Consider the following 13,231-nt stretch of genomic DNA (forward strand, 5'->3'; position numbering starts at 1 on the left):
CAGGACACGTGCTGAGGCTGGAGCTCGCATTATTTGTGTCATCTAATGATGCTGCAGATGGCCCCTTCCATGTTTACCTCCAAATCTGAGTTTAAATAAGTTAGAATCGTCTATCTCAAAGTACACCCCCACCCCCCAATTTAAGCCCTTTGTTTTAAAGACGAAAAACAGGCCCAAGATTATAGAGGGTCAGGACTGGAATCCAGGACTGGAGTCTGTAAGGCCTCTAATTTCCCCAGGCCCTTTTCCAGGGAATTGTGGGCAGGGGGAGTGGAGGGAGCCCGCTCAGAAAGGCCCCTGTGCGACCGCCCGCAGGGTGGATGGCGAGGCTGGTGAGCATGACGGCGCTGGAGGACCGCCTGCAGTGCCCCATCTGCCTCGAGGTCTTCAAGGAGCCCCTAATGCTGCAGTGCGGCCACTCCTACTGCAAAGGCTGCCTGCTGTCCCTGTTCTGCCACCTGGACTCCGAGCTGCGTTGCCCTGTGTGCCGGCAGGAGGTGGACGGCAGCCGCTCCCCGCCTAACCTCTCCCTGGCGCGGGTGATCGAGGCCCTGGGACTCCCGCGGGACCCGGAGCCCAAGGTCTGCGCGCACCACCGGAACCCGCTCAGCCTCTTCTGCGAGAAGGACCAGGAGCTCATCTGCGGCCTCTGCGGGCTGCTGGGCTCCCACCAGCACCACCGGGTCACGCCGGTCTCCACCGTCTACAGCCGCATGAAGGTGGGCCCGGAGGCTGCTGGGGGGCGGCAGCCAGGTCACCCGGGGGCGCCCACAGAACCCCGCCTCGGCGCTCTCTGGCGCCATCGCCCGGCGCAGAAGGGCCCTGGGGCAGCGAGTTCTCTCCAGCCCGGTCCTGGAGCAGAACTCGGGGCATTCATTCCGTCCCTCCCGTTCTGAGCAGGTGCTGGGGATTAAAGTGGTTCTAAAGCAGGAGCGCCCCTGCGTCCCGTGCCAGCCCATCTCGGCTTTGTCTGTCTTTGCAGCTCCGGTTGGTTTCTTGAACGCCCCTGGGACTGCACTCTCAGGCACAGGGGGACAGGGACTCTGTGTTGTTCCCTGGGGTATTTTTGTGCCTGGCTTAGTAATCGTTCAAAATGTATTTGTGGAATCAATGGATTCCTGCCCTCCTGACCGTTGCCTCAGGCCTAGCAGATCATTATTTAACATAATAATAATAGCAACAACAACAGTGATCCATCTTAGGTTAATATGTTGATCTAAGGTTGGGAAGGATTGTTAGGTTTTGCAAATGAGGAAACAGGCTCAGACAAGGTCACACAGCTTGGCTGGCAGAGCTAGGACTCAAACCAAGGCCAGTTTTCTTCGCACTGCCAACAGATCAAGAAAGGGCAGGAAGGGCACTTGGAAGTGAATTATTATAGGGTTCGTGGCCTGGTATTGGAGGGGAAGTGGGCATAAACTCGAGGAATGACCCAAAAAAAAAGTGAGGTGGTCAGGAAAAGAAAGAGCATGGAGATCTGCAGGCAGGCAGGCGGCTAAGTGCTCTGGGCCGCATCTCTTTGCTCCTTCAACCCTGGGAGACAAGTAGGAAACATGCAGGGCCAGCCAGGTCATCCGCCAGCCCCGCCTCCCCACAGGCATTTACTGGGCATCTAGTCTGTGCTAGGCGATGTGCTAGTGCCCATCATACAGCACGCTGCCCTGCGGGAGTTCACAGTCTGGATGTCTGGTGTGTCAGGGGCTGCCGTCAAAGTTAAATAGTCTCCAGGTGAGACTTCCTGGAACATGGCTCCTGCATGGTCTCAGGTGGGCAGGGAAGGCTTCCTGGAGGAAGGGGACTACCGAACCAAGACTTGAATCACATGGAGGACTAGATAAGAAAAGAAGGGGAGGAAAAGCATTCCAAGTGTAATGACAGCACATGCAAAGGCCCAGGAGGCAATCGGCATGGCACATTTGAGGATTTATAAGTCATTGCATTAAGCCCAAGGGAGAGCGAGATGGGAGCCAGATGGGACAGGTCATGGAAAGACCTGTGTGACATGTGTTGAGATTTGTAGTTTGTTCAGAGAACGATGGTGGTGTGGTTTGGGCACTGGAAGTTTTTAAGCAGAGTTGTGATGGAGTCCTATCCCTTTGCCAAAGGGGTAAATTGGAGAGTGAGGCTGGGGATAAGAGCTTGGGAGTCAGAGTCTGCAGAGTGATAAGGGGAGACACTGATGATGCTCCAAGGAGCACCAGGGTTTAAGGTTTGGGGAGGGCAAGAACCCCAAGGAAGGAGACAGAAAGCATCAACAGAGGAAGCAGGGACACTGGCTGCATATGGCTTCCTGGAAATCAGAGGAACCAGAGCATTTTAACCAGAACAAGATCACTTGTGTGAAATGTCTGCTGAGGATTCAAAAGAGTGTCAGCTTTAACAGTAAGAAATGGTTACCTTGGCAAGAGTAGTTTTGGGGAAGTGTGGAAGGAGGACATCCAATTAGAAGGCTCCCACAGAGAAGTAATATAATGAAATGGAACCCATGTTTTATTAGCAGATGGCTGCCCAGGAGAGAAGCAAACACTTGGGAGCTTGCTCATCATTTCTGGCAAAGAGTCAGGGCCCAGCTTGGGTCCTGGTTTTGGATGTGGTTTTTTTTGTAATCCCAAGATTCTTCTGTGTGATGTGACTCAATTATGTTTCTTTATCAGATCCCTGTTATGCTTTCCTGTTTTCTCCTATTGATTGAAATCTTGAGATACTTTATTTTCACAATTGTGTTTCCCCTCACTGTGGCCCAGTTGCTGAGAAAGAACTAGTCCCATCTCTCTCTGCCTCATGAGGGTTACCACTGGAATGCCCTTTCTTGGGTTGCTGTGAAATTTTATGCCTCCTTATTCAGAGCAAGGTCTCTGTATCCATTTATTCTTTACCCAGCTCCCTTTCTGAAAGGCTCTTGTGGGCGACTTCTCCATGGGAACTTTCTAAGCGAGAGTCAGTACACGCCATGGGCATAAACCCACAGGGCCCTAGTCAAGTAGTGCAGCCTAGATGGTGGTCTAGGTGGTCCTGCTTGGACTCCTAAGGATAGATCAGATTTGGGGCCAGAGCATCCCAGGAGAAGTGAGTTTATTTCACCCTTGGGAACCCCTAAATCTAGGCTCAGATCAAACCTGCCAGGGATGGATTCAGATCTTTATAAGGTATTGGGGACTTACCAGGTATAACCTGGTCCACCACATGCACTACTGGCCTCACTTGGGGACAGCCCTTTTGTAATGACTCTTGATCAAATGCCCACTGATTCTGCACCTCCTGGTGACTGGAGAGTTTACCTGGTGGGTACCCTACAGGTGGCATTCCATGCAGGGAGTATTGGCTTGAGACCGGCAATCACCTCTCTTGGATGTTGTGTGGTGACTTCCAGGTGGCTGTAACACGTTTAGCATCTCTCTCCATGTCTTGGAGAGGGATGACTTAGAGTTCCTCTGCTGTCTGGGCAGTTCCTGCCATCTGTATGGAACATTCTTGAATAATCGTAATTATTTTGAGGTCAAGGGCACCTGGGGTAGCTCTGGTGCCTAAATGGTTGCACTGGGAGTGCTAGTGGCCATTGGGATGCTCCCTAGAAGTGTGAGGCCCAGGGCTGGCCCCAAGGAGCTAAGAGCCTAAAGGGGTCAGCCACTCATGGGGGCCATGGCACATTGCCTCCAGGAGGAGCTTGCAACCCTCATCTCTGACCTGAAGCAGGAGCAGAAGAAGGTGGATGAGCATATCGGCAAGCTGGTGAACAATAGGACCCGGATTGTTGTGAGTGCCCTTTCCCTCTGCCCCTACGCTGGGACCAGCCACCTTCCCTTTCCTACAGAGCCCAGTTCTCATTTGTCCTTTACAGGAATCCATGCCTTCCATATAAAGCCAGCATTCAAAGCATTCCAGGGCAGGGTGGGGAAGGTGCAAATCTCAGGGGACTTCAACCCAGTTGTCAGGACTGCTTCTAAGTTGGCTTGTATTCCTGGAGTCCTTGGGACTGAGATAAGCCAGAAGCTAAGTCCCAGAGGTAAACACCCCAAGTGTGGGCATGACGCCCCAGCCCCTGCCTCTCGTGTCTGCTTGACCTTGACAGTCTGTGTGGTGCCTTCTCAGTACCTTGCAGCACAGGCATGGAAAGGCCTGAAGCTCCCCTTGGCTGTCTGATTTTCCTCAGTGAGAGGCACACTGGGGCTGGGAGGTGCGGAGCCCAGGCCCTGCAGGTGATTGTGAAACAGCAGTGGTATCCTTAGACTATCCCTCACTTTTGAGAAGGAGGCAGCATCACCCTGATCAATGGAGATAAACTCAAGGTCACACGGGAATCCTGGCTATCTCACTCCAAACCCTGCTCTCCTCGGGCTTTTCAGACTTTTTTCAGTTTTAAAACCCTGTGGTAAAGCAAAATCTTACTTGCACACATAATAGTTAAGACGGCGAAAGCAGAGCCACTGCTTTGAAATGGGAACTGGGGATCCTGCCTCTGCCCTGCCACTGTTACCCACTCCCATGGTCCCCATGGGGCCTCCAGGCACAGTGTGAAGGTGTGGGCAGGATTCAGCCCTGGGACTTGGGTACCAGCCATGACAGGCCCTCCCTGTTCTAGAATGAATCCGATGTCTTCAGCTGGGTGATCCGCCGTGAGTTCCAGGAGTTGCACCACCTAGTGGACGAGGAGAAGGCCCGGTGCCTGGAAGGGGTGGAAGGTCACACCCGTGGCCTCGTGGCCTCCCTGGACATGCAGCTGGAGCAGGCCCACAGCACACGGGAGCGGCTGGTCCAAGCCAAGTGTGTGCTGGAGCAGTTTGGTAATGAGAATCACCATGAGTTCATCCGGGTGAGTGGCTAAAGGCCCCAGGGCTTCAAGAGCCTCCCCTTCCTAAGTAAGGGCTTTTGCATAGCCTCTGCCATGCCCTAACCTACCTCTCTCTTGTCTTCCAGAAGTACCACTCCATAGCCTCCAGGTAATAACTTTGGCAGGATGCTCTCAGCATGGGTCTAGTGGCTGCGGGCACAGGCATCTCTTCTCTATGAGTTCCTCCCCTCAGTTTCACCAGTGCCTCAGGAGCAGCTGGCCACATCTGGCTCTATCCTGGGGCCAGGAAAAGCAGAGATGAAGTTAGGTGTCTGCCTTCAGGGGTTTTGCAGACTGGTGGGAGGTGGCCAGTGAACTGTCATTACATCGTGGTGGGTACCTAGAACAATAGAAACTACAGAAATACACAGAGGAGGAAGTGACGGTGGAGGGAGATTGGCAAAGACAGTGTATGGGTCGGGTAGCTGACAGGGGAGAGGACAGGAGTTTACCGTGCAAGCCAAGCCATACTACTTGAAGGGGAAAAGTAGTATGTGGACTTGGGAATATTATGAGAAGTTCAGTACTGCTGGGCTGTGAATTATGCACAGATTGACACGGGGAATAAGGTAGGAGAATGGTCAGAATGAGGGGCCTTGACATTTGCACTCTGGCTTGTGGATAGGGATTGGATCCATGTCTAGTCGCAACAAGTGAATAGTCCATGCAGTTTCTGAGCCTTTCTCGTACCCCATTTATGAGTCTCTTCGTTTCCTCAGATTTTCTTTTTTCCCCCAACATTTGTTGATTGATTGATTTTTAGAGAGAGAGAAGAAGTGGGGTGGGAGAGAGGAACATCAGTTTGTTGTTCTACTTATTTATACATTCATTGGTTGATTCTTGGTGTGCCCTGACCAGGGATTGAACCTGTAACCTTGGCATATTGGGACGATGTTCAACCAACTGAGCTTCCTGGCCAGGGCCTCAGATTTTCTTTAGTTTCCGGGACAATTTGATTGGGAGCATTGATTTAAATGATGGACAGAGAATCTGATTGGCTCTGTATCAGGGTCATCCATTACAGAGAAGTGGTCCTGAAATGTTAGGATGCACCAGAATCACCTGGAGGGCTCATTAACACACCATCACTGGGCCCCAGTATTCAGTTTCTGATTTAGCAGGTCTGGGGTGCTACCCAAGAAAATTTGCATTTCTAACAAGCTTCCAGGTGATGCTACTGGTCTAGGACCTGCACTTTGAGGACCACTGATGTAGAGTATTTCCCCTTCCAGGAAGGAGGGGGGTCCTCGGAGAAGGAGGTGGAGGGGAGGAAATGATGGGCATCCTGAGTGCACAGCCTGCTGAACTGTAATGGACTTGCCTGTGGGTAGGTGCATGGTATGCAGCTCTGCCAACACTGCACCCTGTTGCCTCCAGGGCAGAGCTCCAGCCGGCCCGACCTTTGGAAAGCACGTTCAACCCCATCTCCTTCAAACCAGGCCTCCACCAGGCTGACATCAAGCTGACTGTGTGGAAAAGGCTCTTCCGCAAGGTTCTGCCAGGTGCGGCCCCATCCCATCCTCATTTCTGAGGGCTGCTGGTATAAAGTACAGAGAGCTGGGAGGCCTGCATGGGTTAGTGGGGAGAGAACGGGAATGGGGTTCCACCAAACAGCTTGGGTCAAACTCAGCTCCATCTCCTACTAACTGGGCAAGTGGTATAATTTCTGAGTCTCTGTTTCCTCACCTGTAAAGGGCTATTAACCCCCACCTTGCTAGGCTGATATTTATAAATGTGTGTGTGTGTATGTGTATGTGTGTATGTGTGTGTGTGTATGTGTGTATGTGTGTGCGCATGCGTGTGTGCGTGCGTGCGTGTGTGCGTGTATGTGCGTGTGTGTGTATGTGTGTGTGTAGTTTAGTGCTTAATAAATGTAGCTGTTACTTTGTCAAAAAATACTCAGACATTTCATTAACGTTTTCATTACTGGCACATAAAGGCGATCAATCAATAGACTAATTTCATCCAACCAAGACATACAGGGTTTATATAATAGAAAAGGGGGGGGGAGAGAAAAAAAAACCCATGTTCTTTGAACTCTGAATGTTGTTTGCACATTTTTGGTGTAAACTGATTAGCCGGCAGCTAGCAAAGAGGTCAGTTGTGAGTTTGTCCTTGAATAGGCTGCTTACTGTATCAAAGAAACCAAGTGCAGTTGTTAAGGATTCTCCAGAAAACCTGAGGAGTTTAGCTGTGGACCACACATGACAGGCTGTCTTCCAGGTCCTTCCATCAGCACCTCCACCGTAAGCAGGCCTGTACCATGTCCCTTACAAGAAGGCCTTGGCTCACAGCTGTTTATTTTTCCTAGCCTCCAGGCATCGTTCATTCATTCAGCCAACGTCCTAAGAGTGCCTACTCTGTGCCTGGTCCCTTCTAGGCCAGTGCAGCTCCTCTTCTGAGGAGCTAGGGCCTCCAATCAGCCTTCCTTGGAGCAGGGTCTGCTGCCTTTTGAAATCTGCCTTCTCTGATTTCTCCTAGCCCCGGAGTCTCTCAAGCTGGATCCCACCACAGCCCACCCACTCCTGGAACTCTCCAAGGGCAACACAGTGGTGCAGTGTGGGCTCCTGGCCCAGCGGTGCGCCAGCCAGCCTGAGCGCTTTGACTACAGCACTTGTGTCCTGGCCAGCAGGGGCTTCTCCTGTGGCCGCCACTACTGGGAGGTGGTGGTGGGCATCAAGAGCGACTGGCGCCTGGGCGTCATCAAGGGCACAGCCAGTCGCAAGGGCAAGCTGAGCAAGTCCCCAGAGCACGGCATGTGGCTCATTGGCTTGAAGGAGGGCCGGGTGTATGAGGCTTTTGGCTGCCCGAGGGTGCCCCTGCCCGTGGCCGGACACCCCCACCGCATTGGCGTCTATTTGCATTATGAGCAGGGAGAGCTCACCTTCTTCGATGCTGACCGCCCAGATGACCTGCGACCACTCTACACATTCCAGGCTGACTTCCAGGGCAAACTCTACCCCATCCTGGACACATGCTGGCATGAAAGGGGCAGTAACTCACTGCCCATGGTGCTGCCCCCGCCCAGCGGGCCCAGTCATCTCAGCTCTCCACAGCCCACCAAGCTGTAGGGGTGCTCATGGGGCTGCCTGCTCATAGGCCATCCCATCTGGGCATGGGGACTCCAGGGATTCTGTTGGGTCCAGAAAACAGCGGTTACATCTTTACTGTTTGGAAGGTCTTCATGCCTCTGTGACCCTGGAAACAGCCAGTGATATGGAGAAAAGGACCACAGGTCCCCACCAGCTAACGGCGTGTTTATTTACCTACTAGACTACTAACCTGCTTCTTAACCAGCAGAACTGGGCCTTGGGCTTCCCTTGGCCCCTCCTACCGTGCTTGTTGCTTACTCCTCCAACTGAGGCTGGAAACATTCCCATACGTAATTTTTCATCATCATTGTGAATTTAAAGTAACTTCCAAGACAATAAACTTGACATTATTTATTTCTCTTTATTTAAAAAATTATTTTTTAGCCCTAACCGGTTTGGCTCAGTGGATAGAGCGTTGACCTGCAGACTCAAGGGTCCCAGGTTCGATTCTGGTCAAGGGCATGTACCTTGGTTGCGGGCACGTCCTCAGTAGGGAGTGTGCAGGAGGCGGCTGATCGATGTTTCTCTCACATCGATATTTCTAACTCTCTATCCCTCTCCCTTCCTCTCTGTAAAAAAATCAATAAAATATATATTTTTAAAAATAAAAATAAATAAATAATTATTTTTTATTCCTAATGTTGACAAAATTGCAGGTGTTCCCCTTTTTCCTGCCCTTTGCTCACCTCCACCCACCTCTGCCTTCCTGTCCCTATTTCTCTTTAAATGATTTGCAAATATTAATTGCTGTACAGAATTGCTTTATTCTTGGATCTCCAACCTCTAGTGGGGCCAGAGCTTGCTTCTACCCACTGCCCATTGTTCTGTGGTTAGAGTCACATCAACCATTCCATCACTGCTCTGTCCTTAAAGACTCTCTTGACTTCCCTGTCAGTGAGATGAGATGGAAATGACACTACTTTAAAGCAGAAGCAAGTTGGAACCAGTCAGGGGTTCAGCCCATCCCTGAAAGCTGCCATGCACATGGAGGGGGGCCAGAGCCCATGAATGTTCATGGTGAGCCTGCTCCTGGCCACAACTGATGGCCAGTGTCTCGCCCAAGAATCTGAACACTGGGGGAGAGAACATGGTTGAGGACCCAGTCACCTGAGACCTGGTGCTTTAGACTCTAAAAGTTTAGAGAACTCCCCAGACTTGAGGTCTGTGAAGCCACCTGAGAGCCTTCCATGGGGAAAAGCTCCATTATGGTGCCATGGCAAGTATCCACATAGGCCGCACAGGCAAAGGCTTGACCGACAGACAGCCTGAGTGATCCTCCAGGAACAGGAGAGGATGGGAGGCTTGGAGGTGCTACCTCAAGGCCATGTCCACCCACCTCCTTATCCCACAGGAGCCTCCTAGGCTCTGATGAAGAATGAGGCTTTTTGCTCCATCTCCCTCCAAGTAGAGTTGCAGACTACAGAACAGCTTAGCGGAGTGTAGAACTGGCCCCTCAGCGACAGCATATCCCACAACTGGTGTTGCAGTCATCAACCCTTTGATTTCCACGGCATCCTTTTCTGTGTGTACAACAAGGACCACCTGGAGCTGGCACTTTGGGCTAATTTTCCTTCTGCTTTCGATGTAAGTAATAAACTGTTTGAATCAAATGGTGTTTGTATCTTACTGGCTGAATCTGCCAGGCGCTGGCCCTGGGTGCTGTGTGCTTGAAACCTTTCAGACCTTGTTTTTGGATATGCAGCAGTTCCTTCCGTCCTAGGCCTGGGCCGGAGTGTCACCCCTCCAAAGCCACGCTCCACTCTTCTTCATCCTGCTCTGTGTCCTGGGAGGCTGGCCCTGATGGAACACAAAACTCTTTGGCTTCTGCTGGGCTCAGCTGATGGGAGGGGCTGGCAGGAGATCCAAGGGCAGGAGAAGGGGTTTGAGGTATTTATTTTCCTGGTTTCCTGCCTGCTGGGCTATGGGTTAGCAGCTTCCCTCTACTTAAGCGTCCTGGCAGGTGGCTCCCTCCTTCTGTTACTCTGTCCTTGTCCCTCGGGCCCCGAGTACTGCACCATCCCCTGTAAGTTCTCTTAACTCTAACCAGTCCCTTCTTAAAATGTCCTCAACTACTCTTTCGTGTGCATCTTCCTGCCTTCAGACAGACACCTATTTAATAAATTCTGTTTGGCTAGCCAGAGTTAGTGTTTGCAATCAAAAGATCATATATATATATATATATATATTGATTTCAGAGAGGAAGGGAGAGGGAGAGAGAATCACCGGTCAGCTGCCTCCTGCACACCCCACACTGGGCATCGAGCCCGCAACCCAGACATGTGCCCTTGACCAGAATCGAACCCGGGATACTTTGCAGTCTGCAGGCTGATGCTCTATCCACCGAGCTAAACCGGCTAGGGCAAGATCTTTTTTTTTTAATTAAAATTTTTTTTTAATGAAAGACATTCTCTTATATAACAACAATGCAAATGTGTCAAAATCAGGAAATTAACATTGATAAAACACTGTTATCCAGTCTACAGACATTATTCAGATGTCACCCATTGTCCTCCTTGTCCTCTGTTGTAAGACTATTTCAGGTCTAGGATCCAATCCAAGATCACCAGTTACATTTCAGTTGTCATGTCTCTTTAGCTTTCCTTCATCTGGGTCAGTCTTAGTCTTTCTTTGTCCTCTCAACTTTGCCATTTTGAAGAGATGGGACCAATTATTTTGTAGAATGTCCCTCGATTTGGGTGTGTTTAATACGTCATTTGATTCAGGTTATGCATAGATGGCAGGAATACTGCGGAAGTGATGCTACCAACTGGTCAGAGATTGTGACTTGCTCCCATATTGGCAATGTTACTTTTTTTCCCTAAAATATCATATTGATTTCAGAGAGGAAGGGAGAGGGAGAGAGAGAAACATTAATGATGAGAGAGAATCATTGATCGGCTGCCTCCTGTATGCCCTCTACTGGGGATTAAGCCCACAACCTGGGCATGTGCCCTTGACTGGAATTGAACCCAGGACCTTTTAGTCCGCAGGCCAGTGCTCTATCCACTGAGCCAAACTGGCTAGGGCTGGCAATGTTAATTTTGATCACCAAGTCCTGGACATGTCCTCCATGGCCCAGCCCTGGACTCAGCCATGTTGCTAAGGACCCCTGATTCTTTTTAGTGGGAAGTGATATTAGAACCCAAGATCTGGAATCTAGGTGTGCTCATTGCCACTGAAGTGTTATTGAGAATATCCTTCCTGTGGACAGACTGGAGAAAATTGCCATTTCGTATAATTCTTGCCCTTCACCATTTTATATTTGTAGCTCCTTTCTCTCACCGCAAGAAGCCTGGCTTCCACCCTAGGTGGTTTGTCTCAGTGGATAGAGCGTTAGCCTGTGGACCGAAGGGTCCTGGGTTCGATTCCAGTCAAGGGCATGTACCTTGGTTGCGGGCACATCCCTAGTGGGGGCTGTGCAGGAGGCAGCTGATCAATGTTTCTCTCTCATCCATGTTTCGAACTCTCTTCCTCTCCATTCCTCTCTGTAAAAAATCAATAAAATATATTTTTTAAAAAAGCCTGGCTCTCAACAAAATATAGTTACTTCTTTGCTCAATTCTACAATACACATACACTTGTTTCAGAATTACTATCATATTACTTTTTACCCAATCCCAGAGGTTTCCCCACTTTGCTTTCTCCTGCCTCCATTAATCCATTAATCTATCATCAATGGATTTCATGTAAATCACTTATATTTCCTCTTATGATTATAATGTATAAAATAAATTGCAAAACTGCCATTCTCGGGAGCATATTCTCAATCCATTGAGACTACTTCCTGGCAATTGTCAGTTTGGCTCAAATAAACTCACAAAAAATTCTCTACAGGCTTGAATGTTTTTTACGTTGGCAGTATATAATATATAAAGGGCACTAAGAGAAAGATGGCATAAGAGTGAGCTGACTTCCAGGGCAACACATTAATATCTTCTATAATAATAAAAGCGTGATATGCTAATTAGACCAGACGACCTTCCCCCAAGAAGCTGGGGCGGGCGAGGCAGAGGTGGCCCCCCGCATCAGGGGCGCCTCCTCCGAGGTGGGGCCCCAACCCTAGCACAACACGTGCATCCAGCCTCTAGTCCTATCTAATAAAAGAGAAAAATGGTAATTGGCGTACGACGATACCCTTTTCATTGGCTAATCAGGGCTATATGCAAATTAACTGCCAACTATGATTGGCAGTTAACTGCCAACTATGATTGGCAGTTAACTGCCAACTATGATTGGCAGTTAACTGCCAACAAGATGGCGGTTAATTTGCATATATAGGCACAATGCAGGGAGGCGAAAGGGAAAGCAGGAAGAAGCCCCCTGCCACTGACAGTGATCGGAAACCCAGGGGGGAGCTAAGAGCTGGGGGGCAGGGCAAAGGCGGCCCTGGGGCCGCCTTTGCCCTGCCCCCCAGCCATGATCGGAGAATCAGGCACCTTTGCCGCCCTGGCCAGTGATAGCAGGAAGTAGGGGTGGAGCCAGCGATGGGAGCTGGGCACGGTCGAAGCTGGCAGTCCCGGGAGCTAGGGGTCCCTTGCCTGGGCCTAAAGCGGAGCCCAGGATCGCGGGGCCGCTGCAGCTGCGGGTCCCCGCTGCCCGGACCGGACACCTAGGCCAGAGGCGTTAGGCCTGGGCAGGGGCGGAGCCTGCAACCGCGGGGAGCTGGGGGTCCCCTGCCCAGACCTGACACCTCTGCCGGAGGCCTCAGGCCTGGTCAAGGGGCCGATCCGGTGATTGGTGATCGGAGGGTGATGAGGGTCAACTCCTCTGGCCGAGGCATCAGGCCTGGGTGGGGGGCGGAGCCGGGGATTGGGGGGATATGATGGTCCCCTTGCCCAGGCCTGAAGCCTGGGTCAGAGGCGTCAGGCTTGGGCGGGGGGTGGAGCAAGAGATCAGAGGGAGATGGGGGTCCCCTGCCCAGGCATGATTCCTGGGTCAGAGGCCTCAGGCCTGGGTGGGGGCCAGAGCCAGTGATCAGGGGGAGATGGGGGTCCCCTGTCCAAGCCTGACACCTCTGGCAGAGGCGTCAGGCCTGGGCAAGGGGCCGATCAGGCGATCGGAGGGTGATGGGGGTCAACGCCTGAGGGCTCCCAGTATGTGAGAGGGGGCAGGCTGGGCTGAGGGACACTCCCCTCCCCACACACACCCAGTGCACGAATTTCGTGCACCGGGCCCCTAGTGTTATGATAACAGAAGTACAAATGACCAGTAAGTATGAAGACATTCAACCTTAATAACAGCAGTAAAATCCCACTGTTTGCTATTAGATCGGCAAAAATGGAAAGAAAAAAAAGTGAAACCCTAACAAGAA

The 13,231-nt window shown here is 51.1% G+C and overlaps 1 protein-coding gene across 1 annotated transcript; it reads left to right on the forward strand.

Annotated features, from left to right (window-relative positions):
• Positions 1 to 253: 253 nt before the first annotated feature.
• On the forward strand, positions 254 to 8,007 carry TRIM50 (tripartite motif containing 50). Its single transcript, XM_059693486.1, has 6 exons — positions 254 to 719; positions 3,658 to 3,753; positions 4,580 to 4,810; positions 4,915 to 4,937; positions 6,206 to 6,330; positions 7,310 to 8,007. The coding sequence occupies exons 1-6, from the start codon at positions 321 to 323 to the stop codon at positions 7,897 to 7,899; spliced, it is 1,464 nt and encodes a 487-aa protein (XP_059549469.1). The 5' UTR covers positions 254 to 320; the 3' UTR covers positions 7,900 to 8,007.
• The last annotated feature ends 5,224 nt before the right edge of the window (positions 8,008 to 13,231 follow it).

Source organism: Myotis daubentonii, chromosome 4 (genome assembly GCF_963259705.1).
Source record: "Myotis daubentonii chromosome 4, mMyoDau2.1, whole genome shotgun sequence".
NCBI classification, from domain to species: domain Eukaryota; kingdom Metazoa; phylum Chordata; class Mammalia; order Chiroptera; family Vespertilionidae; genus Myotis; species Myotis daubentonii.